The sequence below is a fragment of the Homalodisca vitripennis genome, chromosome 7, assembly GCF_021130785.1.
Source record: "Homalodisca vitripennis isolate AUS2020 chromosome 7, UT_GWSS_2.1, whole genome shotgun sequence".
Taxonomy (NCBI): Eukaryota; Metazoa; Arthropoda; class Insecta; order Hemiptera; family Cicadellidae; genus Homalodisca; species Homalodisca vitripennis.
In genome coordinates, this window is record NC_060213.1 from 136411993 (window position 1) to 136435295 (window position 23303).

Genomic DNA, 23303 nt, shown 5'->3' on the forward strand with positions numbered 1-23303 from the left:
AAGGGTGTGCTACCTCCTGCCTGCTTTGACTGGAGAGGCTGGTTCAGACCTGGCCTCCCCTTCTTCCGGGGAGACATGACTTTGAGATTAGTGCCATGTTTCTCAATAGGAGGCTGCTCCTACTCCGTAACCTTACTCATCCTGAATATCCTGTCACTCAGGAAGCAGTGCTAAGGTTCTTATAGGACTAAGTGCAATTTATAAGCTTCTTGCCCTAAAAAAAATCAAAATTATACTTCAACAATTTGAATTCAACAAAACCTAATGTGAATAACCAGTTGTAGGAGCAGCTCTACTGGCAGCCATCTTGATCTTAGCCCCATAAGAACAACGTTAAACATCAAACACTTTCATGTATTTATTTTTAATTTTAGAAAAAGAGGAGGTGTCTCATGATTAACAGGCATCTAAATAGTTTTAAATTTATTTCTAAAGTTTTCTTCATTATTTAGAAAGAAATATTCAAACCTGCTCTACTTCTTCGTTTAAGTATTCAAAAATTACTCACTTTACAAAAAAACCTAATAAACGTTTGGATGTGTATTGATCATATCTTTAAAATGGAACATCTCCCATAGCTTTACAACCAAAAACAAGTCATTAACAGTGTTAGAAGTTTAATATTGTTTTATGGGGTAAAACTCAAGTTCACGTAACACAGAATGGGTTAACCATATAGTTGATGTGTCCAGTTGCAGTTTATATTCCTGCACACGCTGAAGGGCGCACCATGGATCCCTCAGGACCAGGGAGACTGCCGTGTGCTCACCCACTGGGAGCAGATCGACTACGGGGAGCAGTTCACAACCACCAGGAAGTTCCTCACTGTCGCTCCGATCGTGCTGTGAGTTGTGTAAAGTTCTTTCCTCAATTTAAAATCTGCAAGTGTTGTTGGATCATTTGTGGGTAATATTTTTTTCTATTTCTTTCATATTCTTAGTGTCTAAGGAAGTTAGTGTTAACCCTTCCCGCACTGTAGATGGATATATTAGAATGGTAGACTTTGACCTAAGCGCCAAATATAGTTATATCTGATATTTTTTTTTTAGTTCACAAAAGGTCTTTAAAATGTTTGGTGCAAGCTCCGTGCTTTATCGCGGTTGCTAAGGAAGTATTAATAAACGACCTACACTCTGCGGCAGAGGGAGGGGAGCGCCCTTTGTCTAACTCCGACAACCTGCTCGCCTGTATTTAACTATGATAAAAATTAGATGAAACAAATGTTTTGTACTTGTCTTGGTGTTATAGGAGAGTTAATGGATTTACTAGTGCCGTGCGAAGGGTTAAACCAAAATTCAAATGTTATCAGAAAAATATTTATTCTTGAAAAATTAGTCAAAAATTTATTTTTTTCCAAAAACGTCTGCCTACTTATTGTGTTACCATAGTAGTGACAAATTAAACAGAACAGAACAGTATTGATTGAATTTGGCATAGAGATGTAGTTCTTAGCAATTTTTTGTTACTTGAAATTTTTTGTTTTCATATCCTAAATTATTTAATATAGAAAGAGATATTTTTGGAAACTACTCATACAATTTAGAATCAAATTTTAAATAGTCCATAGTTGGCTAAAAGTAATTCACAAACTGCGTCTTTCTTACTCAAAAAATATTTTTTTAAATGATTTTTTAATAGGCTACTTCTTTTAAAAAGAGTTTAAGTGTTAGGGAGAGAGAGAGGAGGAAGTCCATAAATACCCTAAATCAGAAATTCCAATTCTATAAAGGTTATTATTATCTGAAAAACGAGTGTCAGAATTTTTTTTCAAACCATGAATCCATTCACATTCTATATTTATATCTTATTATGTTATTTACAACAGTACCAAATATTTATGTAATTATTTTGAATTATGTACTTAAAAAAAGTTTAATCAAAATCTTCATATGTAACTTCTTTTCATTATAACCACATAACATCAAATAAAATGCTGCAAAATGACACCTCTACCAGATCAATGAAGAGAGCATCTAGAGCAGTTTCAAAAAAATTGGTTCAGTCTTTTTTGTGAGTTTTTGGAAACTTTGCACATCCGTATTTCGGAAATGATTTGTGATAGAAATTAAAAATATTGTATTTTTCTTAGACTCAGCTCTCACTTTGACTATACCAATTTTTGAAAGATATTGCCTCATGTTCTTGCCAAAAGTCAAGGTCATATATTTTTGAACACATCTCGTAATTTGCTCAACATGATTTTTCAGAATTTATTTTTGGAACTTTCTAAACTTTAAATAGTACATTTAGTACAATATGAGTATTATAAGTATTCATCTTATTAAAAATATATAATTTTCAGCAATCAACTTTTAAATTTATAGAAGAAAAATGTTTATTGTAGGAGCCTATTTGTTCTTCAAATTTTCTTTTTATGTGCATTCTTAATATAGACTTAAAGATACTAGATAATGATGTGAGGGGGAGTGAACAGATCAGTCTATTTTTTAAACAGAATATATGAAAAATATGGACAAAACTTCAGGAACCAGTTAAATAGATTACATAAATGTTTTACTTCTTTGTAGGTCTTGTCTTACTTTGTTTAGCATATTTCCTTATTTCCTCTGTAGTAGTGCAGTAATCTAATCTGAACACTAAATGTTTATTTTTCCTATTCTTATAGATTACAGTTGTTTTCTCCAGGAAAATTGCACAGCAAAATATGTGTTAAACAGTAAAAGATAACAAAAATAAAGGTGAATGTTGAGTTTATCACCAGTTCATCTTCCTCTAAGTCCAGTGCCTGGAATCTGACACTGTCACAGACTTGACTCCTGGAATCTGGAGTCATGTTTGTCTGAAGAGATAAAAAAAAAAAAAAACGGTGGAGAAGACGCTTAAAACGAACTCTTTACATTGTTTCAATACCGGAGACACCTAGACTACAAAATATTAAAATATAGTGTAATCTAAATAAATAGGTAAATTCTCATTGTCTCATTAGGGACACAAAAATAAAGTTTGTTTAGCATTTTGTGATTCAAATAGCATTTGTTTAATACTCGTTATGAAGTAAAATTATGTAATTTATTCCCATTGTTAATTGTTTTTATCTGAATGACAGTCACAAAATCATGATGTTTTATTGTGATTATTTACTGTAACTGAATATAATGATTTTCTTTATCTTGTTGTAATAAACTTCATTGTATCAATATCCACATGGAGCAATTCGTTGAGTACTAAATATAATATTATAGTGCCGATAGGTTTTACCTGTTGTTATATAAATTTAATCACTAATAAAAACACAATGTTTAATTCATGAACAAATAAAGTTGATTAAAGATATTTGTCATGGAAGTAGGATAATGTAACACAACTAGTGACTGTTACATAGATCGCTTCAAGGTCTCGAACATTGTTTATTATTTGTGAATGCAGACCTCTAAACAATACACAACATATGTACTTGATTGCGTTCTTATCCATATGATGTTTAATTTTGTTCATTCGTGGATTACTAAGTTGTTTTACCTTCAATTTATAGCCTATTTTTATCTGCAAATTTTTATATTTTACAAAAGCATAGAGCTATCTCTTACCGATGGTTTTGGCTAAATTACCTTGCAACTATTAGGTAGGTGATTGGCACTTTTTAACCCGCGAGAATTCGCGCTACAAGAAGTTACGCAAGAACTCGCGTTGTTAGATCGAATCTAACATCCTCAAACCAACTAAGAACGGCTTTTTCATGGTCTTCATTCTTTGCAATAATTGTAAAGTCATAAAAGAGCAATCTACGAAATATAACTGAAAAGCAAACAGAAAAACAATAAAAATCACTAAACTGATGGATTTAAACTGGCAGTTACGCGATCACTCGCGCTGTTAGATCGCTCTATCATTGGGCTGACGCGATCACTCGCGCTGTTAGGTTGAAACTAATAACCCGCGAGGAGTGTTCACCCCACCCACCATGACGCCCCACCCCAGCAACTTCTAATGTCTAAACATGATGAAATACGCAGCAGACATACCCATAGAAGCATAAATTAAGGGTTCAGTATTGTAAGATTACAAATAAAAAAATGTTATATAACACAAAAATTATGTTAGATTCAATCTAGAATAGAATAGAATAGAATATTCTTTATTGCACATATTCTTGGAGAACAGGGCAAAAGTCATGTTTATGTTACAATTGGTGTATGAGTTAGTGTTTGTCAAAAATTGTGTGTTCTACATTGAACAAATTCTTGGATGGTGTAAATTGGTCGCTCCAGTAGCCAGTTTCTCAAGGAGGCTTTGAAGTTCTTTTTCTGGCAGTCTTCTTAGGGATTCAGGTAGAATGTTGAAGAACATTGCTCCTCGATAAGAAGGTTTCCTCTCAAATAAGCTGAGATGATGTTGATTTAGGAGAAAGTTGCTCCTGTGTCTGGTGTTATAGGAGTGTCCGTCTCCAGTCCTTGCTTGCCCTGATTTGATTGTATAGAGGATTGTCTCTTGGATGTAGAGTCCTACTACAGTCAGAATTCTCAGTTCTTTGAAGGCTGTTCGGCACGTGTCAAGTGGTCCTAGTCCTTTTAGAGCTCTAATTGTCCTTTTTTGTAGAACCAGCACCCTTTGGAGATTTGAGATTGTCGTGCCTCCCCAGGCTATCAGGCCGTATCTCAAGTGAGATTCAAACAACGAGTAGTATGCTGTCATAGCTACATCAGTGTTGCTGATTTGTGCAATTCTCCTTATTGCGTAAAGACTGCTATTTAGTTTTTGACAGAGCTGGTTGATGTGTGGTTCCCAAGATAAATTTCGGTCTGTACTACGCGAGCCGATTTGGGGGATTAATTGGTATCCGCTGCCACCACCGGATGATTCCGGGAAAAAGAAATAAAGTTTGTGCAACAACGTTTGAATTTTAAAAAACACTGTTTATTAAAGATTAATTTATAGAAATCACTCAATCTTACATTGGTTAAAAAAGGGCGAGAGCACTTCTGAATGATATAAAGTATTGAATTACATTATTGAAAGAATTTAGAAAAGTTTTAAAATAGGGCAACAGAGAGTTACATGTCTACGAGTCTGAGGCCTGAACTATAGACTAGCTTCCCCAGCACACGCAGGTGCTGACTCTGGCATTGTCAGCAGTCTTACTGCTGACCTCCTCGACAGTGCTGTACACTTTACAATTATTATGTCTTTAGTTAAATTTTACTAAATGAATGAAATTTGTATATAACCAAAATAAAGCATAATTTCTTGAATTATTATTAATATTGGGTTCGGGTCGTTACATCACCCTCTCATCTGGAAAAGATGTGTCCATAGGATTAAAGTGATGGCACATCTTGAATCTATTACATTCGTATATTAATGACTTATTTGTAACTTTAAAATGTTTTTTTTTCTTTGAACATTGAAGTGTTCCCCAAATTATTAATTACATATTACTAATCTAAGTTTACATAAACCATGATACTATTAAGATTTAGGATTATTACTAATATACAATTATTTCTTTTCAAAGTCACAAGCCGGTCAGAGTCTTTTGATTTGTCACTTTAAAGATTTTTAAAATGTTCACTACTTAATCATGAGGGGGGGGTCATCCGAACAAAGGAGGCTTCGTGGATGATCTCTGCTAATGGAGTTCCTTCCTCCACCTCACCGTCAGTTGGCTCTGGTCTGGGCCGCTTGTGCTCCGAGTTTGTCTTTGCTGCCGACTGGTCGTGCAAAGGCGTCTTATTCTCCTATGACATATATAAAAACTACGAGCCAGTATACATTTAAACTTACAACTACATACATGACAATAAAATTATAATTCTTATTTACATTAATGACGACAGGTTTGTTTACATTAGATCCTTGCAATAATGAATTTAGTCCTATTTCTATATGATCATCAATTAGATTCTTTTTTTATATCTTTTAGCGTTTCAAAAGTTAAGTTATTGTTTTAATAATATAAGAGCGGTTTCATTCGGCTGCAATATGTTTATTTTCGGTATATGAAGGTGCGTAATGTTTCTTTTATAACTATATTCCCTCTGATTCTTGAAAATATCTTACCATTTTTTCCCAAAAATATCACACCTTGATACTTGTTTTATGATACCTGAGGTATTAACAACAACTTCTAAATAATCTTTTACAATGTCTGTTTTAATTACAGATGTATCATCTTCAATATTTCTAAACAATTTAATATTACTTTGTAAGGTTCTGCAACACATATAAATTCCAATCATTGCCATTTTGTAACCAAAACGGTGAGTTTACATTCTCAGTTAGAACTTCTGTTACACTTTTGAGTTACAGAAACTTAATCCCATAAACAGTGAATAGATGCAACCATCGACTGTATGGTGTAAACACTCTTATTGAATTTGGACAAATTTTAACATAACTGTGCCTACATTGAACATATTCATCTGAGGCGAGAGGGTACATAGTACTGCCTATCTTTAGATATCAACAAGTAATCGTGTTCAATTTTCCAAGCTAAACTCAATGTCTTAACCTAGGTTGATAAAGTGGTATCACTTCGATTTTATAGGTTTCAAATTGTCTATCAATTGAGCTTAATGGTACTGTAAACAATCAATCTTTATGCTAGCTGGATTAGCTAATGCTTGTGCTGTACAAAGATCATAATACAAAAATATATCTTCATCATTTACAGGAAACAATTAGTTTCAAATGAGTGATGGTATACTCTTTTCAATTTTATTCAAAACTTTTGTAAAATCATGTGGATTTAGTAATTTACTGCTTATTTACCAGAATATATAAGTTCTAATGCTTGCCTAAACTCTACTATCTTAGCTTAGCTTCATCAACAGTTTGACCTAAATGTCTTAACATTGTTGTAATTGCCATATGTTTTGCTAAGGACTGATGCATCATTTATATTCTGTTCATTGAAGTTTGTTAATGATGTTATTAACCTGTCGTTTGGCTGTAGATAACTTAATATTATCTCATGAATAGCTTTAGTGTTACTTACAATTCTAGAATTAATATCTTTCATCAAAGTTATTTGTGTATGACGCGAAAACAATAACAACTGTACCACTTACTAACTTTAGTTCGTCTACACCCTTGGTATTTACATGTTCTAAATCTTCACTAGTCGGTACACCATAATAACCACTTTAATGCATAACCTCCTGCATTTATAAGTCCACGCTTATTTCTAGAATGTCCTACAGGTGGCAAAAGTTTTAATATAAGTCAGTTATATCACTCTCATATTGTTTCGATTCCTTCCTTCACTCTTATATATTCAAACTCGAAGTCTTCATCCCAGACGTTCACACTGGATATTTTTTAAAACTGTTCTAATTCTACACATCTTTCTTTTTAATGGTATCAGTTCATCAAGGATTTCTACTAGATCAAAGTCTCTAAAACGATTCTCCATTCATCTCCGGATATCACAGAGTCTTCTAGCTTCCTAAACACAACTCCTTGGCTCATTTCAGCTGCTTTGACCATCCGTAATAATCATTAGTCCTGTAACAAAGGTTATACTTGACATCTATAATCTAACCTATCATTTATGTTATGCATATTCAATGTTGTTTAACTAACTTCTCCTTATTATAATATAACACAATTGATCTTCTTAAAGTAACTCGATTTATTCCTTTCACTTCTTACAACTTTTTTTTTCTTCTGGCCTTTGTGTTAGTACTCTCAGTAATCTCATGTGCTTGTGTGGATATTCTCAGACAAATTTTAGTCTTCAGAGATCTCTTTTTTATGTTTTCTCTCACACAACATTCATACTCATTCAGCAACATTCGTTTCACATTTTCACTTTGTCAAACTGATCATTTTCACTTCATTCGCTACTGAGTTGTTATCCTACAAGATGAAATTTCGAGAATATACAACAACTTCGGCTCTTCTCTTACTTCTCTCGATGATATAACCACTTTACTTCTTACATTATTATAGTACAACTTGTATGCTTCTATTTACAACTCAACTTCATAGTCTTCCCAGTCTGGATGGCTTCCTCCTTTCCCTGGCTGGTCTTTCATTGCTTCTTTCTTGGGCAGGTTGTAATCCACTCGGTCCAGCTTGCTCTGCTGCTTGGCTTTGGTACTGTTGGATCTTCAACCTCCTCTTCTGCATCACTTGCTTCTTCTTCGAGGCTTACTCCTCTTCTTGCTTCCTTGCTAGGAAACTTCTAGTGCTTCTTCATTTTCATTCCATGGATTCTTTCTACGCTGTCTTCGCTTTCTTCTTCTTTGTTTTTCAGTTCAACTATGGCTTGATTTCTATTCACGTGCACTTTGACGTTTTTCCCTCTTATTCTTAAAATTACATTTAACTCAGATACGATTTCTACTATTTTGTATGGACCTTTCCATAAACTGTGAGAGTTTTTTAACTCTTCCCTTTTTTATGTGTGGTACATGCAGGTACACTAACTGACCGACATAATACTCACTTTCTTTCGACTTCTTGTCGTAATGCTTCTTTGAGCTTTCCTTGCCTTTTCCTGGCAGTCGTTTCGATATTTCTTGAATCTCTTTTAATCTGGTTCGTAGATCTTCCACGTAATCTGAGTAGACATCTGTGTCCTCAGTTATTGTGAGATCTGCTTTAAGGGTGTTTCCATTCTTCTTTCCGTACACCATTTCGAAAGGTGTGTACCCTGTTCACTCGTGTTCTTGGCTGTTGTATGCCATGTTTGATCATGGGTAACCAGTTCGTCCCAGTCTGACTGGTTTTTGTTGACAAAGTGGCTCAGCATTTTAGGGATGGTTCGGGTGTTACTCTCTCTGTCGTTCCGTTTTACTCATTAGGGTGGTAAGCAGTCGTCTGTAATTTTTTTATTTTTCAGTAGTTTGCAAACATTCTGAATCAGTTCTGATGTGAAATTTTTTACCTTGGTCATGTAATTAATTCCTTTTGGTACTCCGATTGACGTTATAAACTTTCTGAACAAATGCTCGTGCTATGGATTTCAGCTGTTTGATTGGTAATGCTATAAATATTCCGAATCTTGTGAAATGGTCGATAACAGTTAATATGTACTTGTTATTTGATCTAGTTAACGGTAAGGGACCCTACTATGTCGCATGCTAATCTATAACCAAATTCACTCACTTCTTGAAATACTTCCTAATGGTGCCTTTTGATTTTCCATAGTCTGTTCGTCTGTTGCATGAGTCACATGATCGTACGAATGCTGTTACATTGCTCTCATTTTTGGCCAGTAGAATTTATCTTGAATTCTTATATGGTCTTCTTTATTCCTCCATGTTCCACTCGTTGGCAAATCATGATGTAGTCGTATTACTTTCTCTCTCAATTCTCTTGGTATTACAATTAATTTTTCATCTTCTTTCTTGAAGTACACTACTCCTTGGGGGACTTGTTTTGAAATGTTCATGCATTTTCAGTTTTTGGACATTCTTTATCTTTCTTTTGAGCTGCTTTAATCGCGTCTATATCTAATAAAGGTAACTTTTCACACTCGTTTTTATATACTACTACTTACTTAGGACTAAATCTGCATTTTTGTTTTTCCACACCGGGTTTGTGGTAAACTTTGTAATCATACTCAGCTAATTTCAAAGGCCCATCTTGTTAATCTACTTGAAGGATCTTTTAATGATAGTAACCATTTGATTGCACTGTGATTCCGTTGTTAAAGAGAAAAAGATCTTCCATAAAGGTAACATTGAAGTACTTGACTGCCCAAAACTACAGCTAATAACTCTCTTTCGGTTACACTGTAGTTCTGTTCTGCGGAATTCATACTGTCTTGATGCATATGCTATAGGATGTTCTACACCGTTTATTTCCTGTCCTAGCACTGCCACCAATTCGCTACGTTGCTGGCATCTGTGCTAAGAGTGAAAAGATTTTGAAAAGTCTGGGTAGATCAAAAGGGTTCAGTGGTTAGTTTTTCTTTTAGTTTTTTGAAAGCTGTCTCACAATCTGGGTGTCCAATTAAATTTTTCATTCTTTTTTGATCAATTTAGTTAATGGTTTGGCTATGTCCGCAAAAGTTTGGAACATGCCTTCTGTTAAGTAACTGCATAATCCAATGAATCCTCTGATTTCTTTCTCCATTCTTTGGCTGAGGGGGAATCCTTTACAGCTTCAATCTTTTGTCGGACAAGGCTTTACTCCTTGATTCGTGATTATATGTCCTAAGAAATTAATTTCGGGTTTTGCAATTTGGCATTTCTTTAGCTGCACACTTAAGTTTACCTCCTTAAACCTCTCTAGCACGTCACTCAAATTCTTGTGCATGCTGTTCTATTGTCGGGCTGTAGACTAAGATGTCAGCCATGTATGGTAGACAAGACTTTCCTTTCAGTCCTGATAAAGTGGTATCAATCAACCTCTGGAAAACTGCAGGGGAGTTTATAAGACCCATGGGCATTCTGGTATATTCATAATGTCCTGTTGGAGTACTGAAAGCTGTTTTCTCTTGGCTGTCAGGATGCATTTTAATTTGGAAAAATCCCGAATTCATATCTTTGCGCAGTAAAGAATTTACTTCCACCAAGCATGTCAAGTGTTTCGTGGATATCTGGTAAAGGATAAACTTCTGGTACTGTGCATGAGTTCAGATCTCTGTAGTCGATGCACATTCTGTGAGTTACAAACACCATCGGGACCAGGTTTCTTTGGCCACTATGACCACTGGTGCTGACCATGGTGATACACTCGGTTATTATGATTCCTTTATCTAGTTGTTCCTCTATCAGATCTTGTATCACTTGTTTCTGTGCATGAAGGCACTCTGTATGGCCTTTTGTTAATGGGGAGGGTGGTCTCCTGTGTTAATTTTGTGGCTTACTTTTGCTGTACATCCTAAATTTTCAATTTCCTCCAAGGCTAAACAAAATTCCAAATCGATGAAGTACGTTTCTAATCTTTGCTTTTTCTTCTGGTCTCAAATGCTCTATCTTTTTCTTCTACTTTTCTTCTGAATTCGTCGCTTTTTTTAGATACTGTGTTGACCCTTTTTGGTTCTGTCGAATTCTTTGGTTTTAAATGAGGGTTCTTCTAATTTACAGATCAAAGTGTTCTTGTACATTACTAAATCTTCTGGGCTTGTATTAACTACTTTCGTCCAACAAGTTCCATTTCTTACTTTAGTTAGACTTCTGGCTACATTAAATTCCATGAATTTTTACGAGTGCTGGTTCTGTAATTACAACTTTGTTCTCAATTTCTTGCTTTCGTTGTTTCACATTTTTCCCCAATTTTAGTTGTACTAAAATTTCTGAACGGGCAGGTATGTTGAGGTTAGTTCTGCAGTATGCTGGAAGATTTTCAGGCAAGTTTTCGTTTTCGTTAGGCTTCACTTGCGCGTTGATTGAGCGATCGGGTTCTACTTGGAAGGTTTGAGTTCGGCTTGGTGGCTATACCAAGTCCACTCACAACAATCATTCGTAGTTTCTTTGTCTCGTTCGTATAGGTTGATGCGTTTCAAACCTTCAATACTTAAGACATATCGTTCTAAATCAATGACAGCTCTTTTCCACCCTAAGCACATCATACCCTATAACTGCAATATAATCGTCAGGCAAGTATCTGCTACTATGAAACGTACACATCATTTCTGTGTCTCCTAGCTTTATAGTCTGTTTTACTTGACCGTAGGTGTGCATTATGGCTCCTGTGATGCCATGTACACGAACATCAGTCGGTTGAGATTAGGTCCTTGGGTGACCGTTTTTCTCTATCATCGAGATTTGTGCCCAGTATCAATTATTACTGGCCCATTGACAACTCCCAATGGTTCCATGAGCTAGTAGTTCATAGTTGTTTTTCCTGCTCAGTGATGTATGCAATTTTAGGTTTTTTCTTCGCCTGTCCAAACCTTTTATCTTGTGTAGGTTCAGATTTACTTCCTCACGGGGTTGCCAGCGGCGCTTCTGGGTTCCCCGCTGTAGTTTAACGGTGTAGAGCGTTTCTTGAAACTATAACCGCTTCCTGAAGGTTGACCTCTTTCGTTACCCGTGTTCGTTCTTTGTTCTGGCCCAGCAATTATCAGCTGTATGACCTTGCTTCTTGCAGAAGCTGCAGTGAGGACGTGTGGAGTTTGCCCTTTGATTTTACATTCTGATTCTCTGTGCCCTTTTCTACGGCAATATCCATCATTCCTTCATCTGCTGTCTGTAGAGCTTCTACATCTACAGTCTTTTGCTACGTGTCCTTATCTTTCCACAATTGTAGCATTTACTTGTTAAATTGTTTCCAAAAACTTTCCTTGGTTTTTCTTCAAATGGATTTGGCCTTTTTTCTAAGTTATTTATTGCTATTGCGGTAGTCAACTGCTTCTCTAAAATTTCTTTGGAAACTTAATCCTTGTTTGTCTGCCAATTTCTCCGTAGAGTCTCTGACAAAGGCTTCCATTGTTCTACCTCTCGGTCAGCTTCTTCTCTTAATACTCTATTTACTTCTTCGTTATTGGTGGTTCTCAGTGTTTTGTCACTGACTCTCTTGACTCTGTCAGAAAATTGTTCGATGGTCTCTCCTTTATTTTGTCTGATGTTAGCTAATTGTTCAAAATAATAGTGATCTGGTAGGCTATCTCCAAACCTTTCTGTTAGAGCAGACTTAATTTCTTTAAGTGTTGTGGCGTTTTTTTGCATTTTTCATCTGATTTTGAAAACTGTAGTGCACTACCAATTAACTTTAATTTCAATACTTGTAATGTTTGTGTTTCGTTCCAATTGCTCAGTTCTCCTATGCCTTGAATGCTATCGAGAATGGCATGAGTAGATCGGCTCTCTCTCCATCGTAGGGAGTAATGCTAGACACTAGCTCAAATGATGGCCTGCTTGCTGCTCCGATTGTCATATCCATAGCGGGATGGTGACATTTCTGTTCTGTTCAGCACAGAATTTCCCGCGATTGGTTTCGTCTATGCAGTCTTGAAGAGACCTGACTTTGGTTGAAATTGCATCAAAAGCCTCTTGAAATTCAATGGTTTTTCCTTTCAAACGTTACTGTAGAACTCATTGTTGATTTGTTTTAATGATCTTAATTAATCACTAGAACATTTAATTTAGGAAACTCTACAAAATTTTACGAAGTTCGATTTAAAATATACGACTGAATTTATGACTAATAATACTATTTTTTTTCTTCAAAATCCCAAAAAGTTCTATAAAAATAAATTTTCTGATAACCAATCAATGATTGATAGCCTATCTATACCCAAATCCTATCAATCAATCATCATCAATTGATGTTAGTGATAATAATCCATATACATCATATAAAAACTAATTAGTAGATTAGCAATGCCTAATCAATTAACAATATCGATTTACACAGTACAAGTATACTAATGTGACGTATAGATTTTGAATAACGCACTGGAATAGCGTCTAACTTCAAATTCAAATTAATTTTAAAAACATCAATATTTCTCAATAACAATTATCTAAACTCAAAATATTAATTTTAATCATAGCCTATGACACTTTTGTTTTAAAGAGTGCTTCTACATTACAAAGATTTAATAGTTCATTTTTTTTTATCTGGAAAACATTGGCAATTCCTACTAAATATTATTTAATAATTATTCTTATCTTAATTTTTAAAATGAGAAATAGGTGCCCTGGAAGTGACGACCTGACATTGAAGTGCACATTGTTACTCCATGTTAGAGCAATTTAATTTAATTTACTTGTTACTTTAATAATTGATCACAAAAATTAATAAGAAATTGTGCAATCATTCAATGCTGCATTCACTATTACCCACAGCACCTTTATTCTCTCTTATATCTATGTCTTATTTTATTATATAATTATTTAACGTTAGAATATTTGGTAAGAATTAGTTTAAAAGTATAGCAATGTTTCTTTATTATATTTTATTTAGTTTCTGAATGTGAACACAAAGGCTTACCCAATATCGCCGCCATTGTGACTGCCATGGTTGCTAAGGCTTGTCGACAGGATGATGTTGGTTGTTGTCAGCGTCACCCACGATGTTGGTTGGGTTGCTCCGCTTCCGTCTCCTAGGCTGGCGACGTGATGAAGATGGCAAGATGGCGTCCTTTCTCGGCGTCCTTTCTCGGCTTGGCGTCTTCACGTGTAGATTTCCTTTATCCAATTCCATCATCTCCTTGTTGCACTTTTTATACCAAAATTTTGAAAAATCCAACTTGGAAACACTTTTCCTAACTGTTTAAAAAACTATATTGACACTGGATTACACTGTTTGAATAATTTTGATGTTCACGTGGTCACTTCGGCGTCGGGAAATCAATCAACTGTACAGTTAAATTGTCCCAAGGTTTACGCGATAATCCCACGCACTGCCACCAAATCTGTAACGCGACCGATTTGGGGGATTAATTGGTATCCGCTGCCACCACCGGATGATTCCGGATAAAAAAGAAATAAAGTTTGTTGCAACAACGTTTTTGAATTTTAAAAACACTGTTTATTAAAGATTAATTTATAGAAATCACACAATTTACATTGGTTAAAAAGGGGAGAGCACTTCTGAATGATATAAAGTATTGAATTACATTATTGAAAGAATTTAGAAAAGTTTTAAAATAGGGCAACAGAGAGTTACATGTCTACGAGTCTGAGGGCTGAACTAGACTAGCTTCCAGCACACGCAGGTGCTGATACTCTGCATTGTCAGCAGTCTTACTGCTGACCTCCTCGACAGTGCTGTACACTTTACAATTATTATGTCTTTAGTTAAATTTTACTAATGAATGAAAATTTGTATATAAACCAAATAAAGCATTAATTTCTTGAATTATTATTAATATTGGGTTCGGGTCGTTACAGGTCCAAGGTGAGTCCTAAATATTTTCCGAATTCTATTGTAGTTACTTCTGGGAGACCATGATAGTTATTTTGAGAAGCTGTAAAAATTAGTTGTTGGGTTTTTGATTCATTTAAAACCAAATCATTTAGGTTGCAATATTGTTTAGCCATATTGAAAGCTACAAAGGAGTCAATGTCTAGTTGATCTTTGTTTTTGTTTGCTACAATAAGGGCTGTATCATCGGCGTACATTACCATTTCACAATAGTTTTGAAGGTATTCTGGAAAGTCGCTAGTCAGAAGGATATACAAGACGGGTCCAAGAACAGAGCCTTGCGGCACTCCTCTGCTTACTGGTAGTGGTTCAGATTTTACTTTTTTGACCGTGTTGTGTGTAGTGTAAGTAATTTCCACAATCTGTGTCCTATTGCTGAGGTAGCTCTTGAACCAGTCTAATTTCTTTGTCAATGATTCCCAGAGTTTGCAGTTTTTTTGTAATGAGCTTGTGGTCTAGACAATCGAAGGCCTTGGTAAAGTCCAAAAGTATACTTGTGGCTATATATCCTGCTTCCAATTTATCAATGATGGTTTCAATTAGTTGGACCAGTGCTGTTGCTGTAGATCTGTCCTTTTACAAAACCATGTTGTCTCGGAGTAAGAAGGTGATGCTGTTTGAGATGGTCCAGTAGTCTAGTTAGCACTACTCGCTCCAGGATTTTGGAAAAAAGTGGAGATAAGTGAGATTGGCCGATAACTGGTGGCTTCGTCAGTTGCTCCAGTCTTATATTTTGGATAAATTTTTGCGAGTTTCAACCCGCTGGGAAAAGTCCCTTGTAAAAGTGATTTGTTTTTTAATAGTTGTTAGTGGAGTGATAATTTCATGTTTGCATTGTTTGACCAATTTAGAAGATATTTCATCGTCTCCTGTTGATGTTTTTGATTTTAAGGTGTCTATGATGTTTCCGACTTCTATTTCATTTGTCTCCTGGAAAATTAGTCTTGGTATTTGGGGTATGTAATTTGGTTCTATTGTGTGTGTTGTTCGTTGTTCATTTCCTTTGGTATCAAGTGTTCTGTCAGCAATTGTAGCAAAGAAGCTATTTAAGTAATTGGCAATGTCTATTGGAGAGTCTGATGCGTAGTCCTGTATGTTTAAGCGTTCAAGTTGAGTTTTTTTCTAATCTCTCTTTTCTTTCATTATTAATCACTTTCCACATGGCTTTTGATTTGTTGTCAGATCTTTCAATGTAGGAGGAGTTAAGATGTTTTCTTAGTGTTTTTAGTTTTAAGTCGTAGGATTTTTTCCTTTGGGCTGTTTCTTTTTTGTCGTCAGGATGGCCCGTAATGTGTTCTTGATTTAGTGCCTCTAAGTATGCGTTTTTTAGCGCCTGGCTTTCATCATCCCATATATTCTTGGTGGGATTTCTTTTATGTTTTACTATTTTGAGAGGGCAGGCTATGTTCATTGCAGATTGGAGGATCCCATGAAACGCTTTATAAGCAGCATCCACATTGTCTGTGAGCATAACTTGTGACCAGTCCTGTGCTTGTAGATTATACCTCAGTTCTTCTACGGTTCTTGTGTTAAATTGTCTTCTGTATGATTGTGTCTGCGTGGGGCTTGTCATGTTTGTAAAGATAAAGCATAACTGGGCAGTGTGATCTGAGAGTCCTGTTTTTAGCACTCTGGTTGATATTTCAGTTTCGTTAATGTTTGTGCATATGAAATCTATAGAAGTCTTGCTGTGACTGGTTATTCTTGTAGGGGGTAGGTGAAGTCTGCTCAGTCCATAGCCGTGAATCATATCGTCCAAGTTTCTTCTGTCGTTGCTTGCCACCAGGTTGTCTACATTGACATCCCCTATTACGAGTACCGGGTTTTTAAAAGATGTTATTTTGTCCAATTCAGATGATAAAATATCTAATGCTTCTTCCAGGTTGCTACTAGGTGGCCTGTATAAACCTAAAAGGTGCAAGAATCCTTGTTTCATCTCAATTTTCAGAAGGATGGTTTCACATATAAGTTCTGATGTGGTTCCTGATAAGGATATTACTGTAATTTTATTTTTAAGGTTTAAGTTTGCAAAGACAGCCACTCCACCTTTTCTGTGTTGTTGTCTATTAAAGCTGCCTACAAGTCTGTAGCCAAGGGATTCTAGTGCTCTCCAGCTTTTCGTTGTTTAAGCCATGCTCAGTAAGTATTAGTAAGTCTGGTTTGTTGTTGTGGAGAAAATGAGCAAGTCTGTCGGTTTTGTTCTGAAGGCCGTCAATATTTTGGTGTGCAATCATAAGTTTCTGGTGCTTATTTCTAGGTTTGGAAGAATTTATATTTTGGGGATTTTGATTTATTTTTGGTTCTTGTGCTGTTGCTAATTTCGGCTCAGCTATGTCCTTGTGGACTTGATTTTGGTTTTGTCTAAAAAAGTGTCAAGTTGGTGGGTCACATCCTGTGAAGAGGTTTGAGTCTGAGGTCCTGGTTGTGTAGGAGACTGGTTAGGCATATATGAGGTGGCAGTTTCACATAATGCAGAGGGTTTGCCGTATTTTTTTACATTGTCTTTATAAATGTTAACATTGTCCTTGTACTCATCAATGTGACGGTTGAAGAACTCCTCGATACTTTCTCCTTCTTTCCTGATTTTTGCTAAAGCTGGTGGTGATCTTGAGATCTTATGAGAAGATGTGGAAGGTGAAGTTATTTTAAGGCCAGGCATTGGTGATGTTGGTGTCGTCAGAGGACTCGTTTCAGAGGCTTGTCGCCCTGGTTGTTTTCTTGAGTCCTGTCCTTGGAGTGTTGCAACCTCCTTGCATTTGGCAACTTGCAATGCTACACTGAACTGAGTCTTCTTTTTGTTTTTGGAGATTTTTTTTGATACATTAAATTTAGAGCAGTTATTTTTCTGACTTAGATGTGGTGTCATTTTGTGGGGATTTGGGGTTTGAGAGCAAGTTTTCCCAACTTGTTCTTTTAATTTTTGTATTTCACACTCTATTTCATATTGCCTTCTTTTAAGGGCAGTCAATTCGGTAATTGTTATCAATGGTAAGAGAGTCTCTCCTGTATGTGAGCATGTTTGAATACCAACGTCCCGATTGGTAGCTTGAGGGATTACTGATTTTATTGACTCCGATTTGGAAGTGAGTTCTTTTATAGTTTTTTCTAAGTTAAAAATTGTTTTCTCTAGATTGTCAATAAGTTTGCGTTGGTTGTTGTCTTGTTCTTCAAAAAATTCTTGGAGCTTTGTTTGGTTATTTCTTTCTTTGTCTAGCTGGCTCTGTAACTTTGCCAGTTCTTGGTGTAAATTCTCGACTTTGCTAATAGCGTGAGTGCTCCCGGGTTAAACCTTGTTCAATTCAAGTTCTGTATAGACATTTAACGTAATTTGTGCTGTTCGCGTAATACCTGTAAATACGTTACTACAACACGCCAGTTCATTCATTAAATCGTATTCAATCCTTTTTTAGTATTCAAGTAATTTCCAATTAACACTGCCTGTAGTATATTGGCTATGACTTGTGATACTTGATATTCAGGAAAAACTTACTTTGAATCAGTTAAGATTAAATTGTCATACATATAAGGTGTGATAGAAAAGTAATGATACTTTTTATTTGAACTATTTTTCTGTTATATTTATTTAGTTTCTTGGGTAGCTATACAGCCGTAGAGATGTTTTTCCCACTCTCCTAAGCAGTGCTGGAAGGCTTTAACTGGTATCGCCTTTAGTTCCTCGGTTACGCTTGGTTAGAATGATGGAGCATCTAACAGTCTCCAAGTAGCCTTTTCATGAGCCGTTCAAGCGCTTCTATGTAAAAGACTTGGTTAACAGGTTGTCCTGGAGGCACAAGTTCTCTATGAATGATCTATCAAAAGAACAAGCATGGTCTTGATTTTTTATTCGCTCATGCAAGCTTTTCTTGATTGGGGAGTGTGCCACTCTTCACTTTGTCATTTTGTGTCGAGATCACTCAAAAACCCATGATTCGTCACCAGTGATCGCGTAACTGAAAAAAGTAGGTAATTTTCAATACTGTCCAAAAGATCAAGGCACTCATTCTTGCAATTGTGTTTTTGTTCAATTGTCAGGTTTTTGGTACCATCTTGGCACACACCTTTCTCATGCCCAGAATCTGATGAAGAGTTAAACCATTTAAACTCAACTCTATACTCATTAGTGTTAATATAAGTTGATGGTCTATCCTCACCAGAGCCCTAACTTAATGGATGTTGTCATCAGTTTTTGATGCTGAAGGCTTCCCGAAACGAGCTTCACCTTCAACTAATTCTTGACCCTCTAAAAATACTTATGCCACAGAAAATCTTGTGCTCTTGATAATGAATGTTCCCCATAAGCTTTTTCAAACTTTTCAAATGTCGAAGTCCCAGATTCACCTAGCCTAACACAACATTTATTGGCACACTGATGTTCCAAACTAAGCTGTTCCATTTTCAAAACGGAACATATATACACTAGAAACACTTCACTTGTCATGTTCTAACGGGTGACAAGTTTGAAACTTGGACCGGATCTTTAGAAGAGACCAAACTACAAGTGATGATAAGGAGAAGGTTGCAGTGTTGCCAGATCACTCTCATTACTTTTCTGCCACACCTCGTAAATAAATACAAACTTAAAAACTGGAAATTTGTATTGTGTTGCTTTGATATAAAAACAACGTTTAGTTGTTATGTTTATATCAATACTTTGTATAATCAAGATTTTTAATTTGATATACAACAGCGTATGCTTACATTTGAGTATATTCAGTGATTCGTTGTGGACCAAATCTTAGAGTTTCAGGGACACTAAAAATGAATCGTTGCTCTTTAACCGTCAAAAGTGCTAATGCACTTGAATCACTTTAAAGTGTTAGTGTCACGTTGTGCGATGACGGTTTCTTCGTGTCACAAATAACGGTTTATTCATTATTTGCGTTCTTCATAAAGTAAAACGTAAGAAAGATTCCTCTATGCAATGAAGAAACTAGAAATACTAAATCAGAAGCCTAGCTATGGTAGGAAGGGTGAATGTTGAGTTAAGTTTCCAGTTTCTTAGAGCAAAGTCAAAGTCAAAATCTCTTTATTTACAATTTCTTAGAGAAATGTATTGGCGTCAATAATACAATGTTAAAATTTAAAATTTACAAAATAAATAAGTTGAATTGAGCGGTCTTGATGTCTAAGATGGTCATGTGTCTTGTAGATATTCTTCCAGCGTGTAGAATGGCCTGGTCACCAGCCATCTATTCAGTGCCATCTTCAGTTTCTTCCCCCCTCTGAGCCTTTATCTCGGTTGGCAGTAGGTTGTAGAGCTTGCGTCCCATGTACGATGGCTTCCTCCCGTACAGTGATAGATGGTGTGCTGGCAGGACGTAGTTGTCAGCATGTTGTACTGGTGTACATCTGTTTCCCCGAGGGAGTTCATTCATGTCGGCAAACATAAATCACTTCCTGGATGTAAAGGGCTACAGCTGTGAAGATGTGAAGATCCTTGAACCCTTCACGACAGCTTTCCTTGGGTCCTAGGCCTTTAAGAGTTCTTATTACTTTCTTCTGTATCAGGAGAAGTCTCTGTAGATTAGTGACTGTGGTGCCTCCCCATATATCAATGCTGTACCTAAGATGTGATTCAAAGAGGGCATAATAAGTTGTCTTTGCAGTGATTAAATTACTAATGTGGTAAATTCTTTTGATAACAAAGAGGCTGGTGTTTAGTTTCCTGCAAAGGTTGTCAACATGCTGAGTCCATGGAAGAGTTTCGTCAATTGTTACGCCGAGAAATGTTTCCTTGGGTTGCATGTCAACTTCTGGTAGGGCTGCAATTTCATCTCGTCTTCTACCGAATGCTAGCTGTTTGGACTTGGTCATATTGACTACTAGGTTGTTTGAGTGGCAGTACTGGTATGCCATATTTAGTGCAGTATATGAGTCAATTGCTAGCTCTTCTGCAGAGCTCCCAGTGAGCAGAAGAGTAGTATCGTCGGCATACATTAAAGTAGAACAGTAGGCATTTAAAAAGATGAGGCATGTCATTGGTAAATAAGATAAACAGTACAGGGCCTAGGACTGATCCTTGTGGAACTCCTTGGCTTACAGGTAACGGTTTGGATCTGATGTTTTGTATTATCCCTTTGCTATGATGTCTTATCTCCAACACTTGGGTGCGTTCTTCCAAATAGCTTTTAAACCACCTGTAAGCAGAGCCACTAATACCCAGGCTTTGAAGTTTTTGCAGGATGAGGTTGTGTCCCAGACAATCAAAGGCTTTGCTGAAGTCAAGCATTATGCCAGTCACAAGCTTTCCTGCTTCCAGTTGATCGCAAATGAACTCTGCCCAGCTCAGCAATTGCAGTTGTTGTGGATCTGCCTTTCACAAACCCATGATGACTATTAGTTAGCAAGTTCTGTTGTTTGAGGTAGTCCATCAGTCTCTTTAATACAACTTTTTCTATTACTTTGGAAAAGGTGGAGATCAGTGAAATTGGTCTATAGTTGCTGGGTTTTTTTTTGGCAGTTACTTTTATGCTTAGGATATACTTTTGCAACTTTCAAGGCGGATGGAAAGAGTCCCGATGATAGTGACTTATTTATGATGCTGACCAAGGGGGTTATAAGGGCTTCACTGCAGTGTTTGAGTAACTTTGATGATACTTCATCAAGCCCTGCTGAGGTTTTAGACTTCATGCTTTTAATCATAATTTTTACTTCTTCTGTAGTGGTGTTGTTGTGAAGTTGACTGAGCCTACAATTTGCTACATGGAGTGTTAGCTGTCGACCTTTTTTGGTGCTGATTATTGATGGCCAACGTTTGCTGTGCAACTTTGGTGAAGAATTCATTGAAATGTTCAGCGATTTCATTTGGATTGGTTGTTTCTTTTCCCATTTATCTTCAGTTTCAGCTGCTCTTTTGCCTTGTTCTGCACTCTTCCTTTCACTGTTTACTATTTGCCAAACTGCTTTTGATTTATTGTCAGCTCTGTTTATACAGTTAGATGATGCCTGGCGTTTTAGCATTTTTAGTCTAAGGTCATAGTTTTTCTTAGCAAGGGCTGTGTCCGTTTTTATGCAGGTCACTTCCCTAAGCATTTTGGTTTCCCTAGAGCATCATCTGAAATTTGGCAGAAGGTGAACTGGAGCTAAACTCGACATTCATAATGATTCAGCCCTTCCCACCATAGCTATGTTATGTGTAGAAAATTTGGTTGCTCCAACATACTTAGAGATCGTGCCTAAAACATCATAGTGATCTCAGTTGTGCAGCTGATGAGAGAATGATGTTACATAGTTAGTTAGCACTTGGATGGTCACGTTTTATTATGTTTACATGAAACGGTCTTCATAATAGCACTTGGATGGTCACATTTTGTTACGTTCGGTTTTCATACTATTCCTTGGGCAGTTAGACAAGATGTTTTGACATAGGACTCTAAATTGTATCATTTAATAGAAGTTTTGGTTGTCTAAATTGTTAATTTTAAGTCTGTTTACAGTTTGTATTTAATTGATAATGATTGCAGATTAACTGTTTCAGGTTTCTGCTGACATGTTTCTACACACGCAATGCCTCGCACCCACTTTGTGATAAACTTCATCTCTCTGGTAGTGGTAGTCCTGCCTAAGCTGCCACAGTTCCACAAAGGTTCGGCTGTTTGGTATAAACAACAAGTACTGAGCACTGGCTGCCACCCACGACAGCACCGTACCCCCAGATACCTGGTTGGTAGCATTGATTTTTCTGTTATGTTGTGATAGGCAATCAGTTGTGTGATACTTGATGTTAACTATAAAACTCAGTAAGTAGTATTATTTTTTTATTTAAGGATGGGTAGATTCTGGTTCTTGATTATAGTAATTTGATCACAATTTGTAGTTTAAATTGAAGGCTGGGCAACTCTCAATTCCTCTTTTTCCACTCTTTTATTCAATTCTGACGTTTGTCTTAAAAGGGTTTTTTCCAAACGAGTCGTGATTGTATTATTCTGTGCTTTTATTGTTTTTTGTTTTTATTGTGTTTTTTAATATAAATTTATATTAATAAATAAATAAATTTTTATAATATTTTATAAATTTATAAAACATGCTAGATTGTATTATTATTAAAGAGCCATTGGCCAACTAGTCTAGGACGATATGATTTTGTATCTGACCTTTAAATCATGATCAAATCCTGTCTCTGACTGTAGTACATTGTATTTGGACGGACAGAATAAGGCTTAAAAGAGGAAAGGTCTCTCTCTCTTTACAAAAAAAAAAAAAAAAAAAAAAAAAAAAAAAAAAAAAAAAAAAAAAAAAAAAAAAAAAACTATTTAGAAATGATTCATCTGAAGCAGAATCAGGTAGTGAAAGTGATGATAACATTTCTTTTTATTGATGATATGAACTACAAACCAAACTGTTGACCTATTAAATTAGTAGACCATCTAATTCCTAATCTACCCTAAATTAGGACAAACTTGTCATTCATCGTTATTGATGAAGGGGATGATGAAGTAGACACCAATTAAACAAGCGTGCTAACCTCCAATTCATTAATTGTAATACTCTGGTGTAAGCCTCTTGGATTTAGGCAT

The 23303-nt window shown here is 36.0% G+C and overlaps 1 protein-coding gene across 1 annotated transcript in view; it reads left to right on the plus strand.

Annotated features, from left to right (window-relative positions):
- Positions 1 to 22405, plus strand: part of LOC124366386 (ORM1-like protein) — a 35970-nt gene extending 13565 nt beyond the window's left edge. Inside the window, 4 exon segments of the mRNA XM_046822904.1 lie at positions 693 to 844; positions 22265 to 22304; positions 22306 to 22368; positions 22370 to 22405. Of these exon segments, the coding sequence (XP_046678860.1) occupies positions 693 to 844; positions 22265 to 22304; positions 22306 to 22368; positions 22370 to 22405 (291 nt within the window).
- Positions 22406 to 23303: the final 898 nt, after the last annotated feature.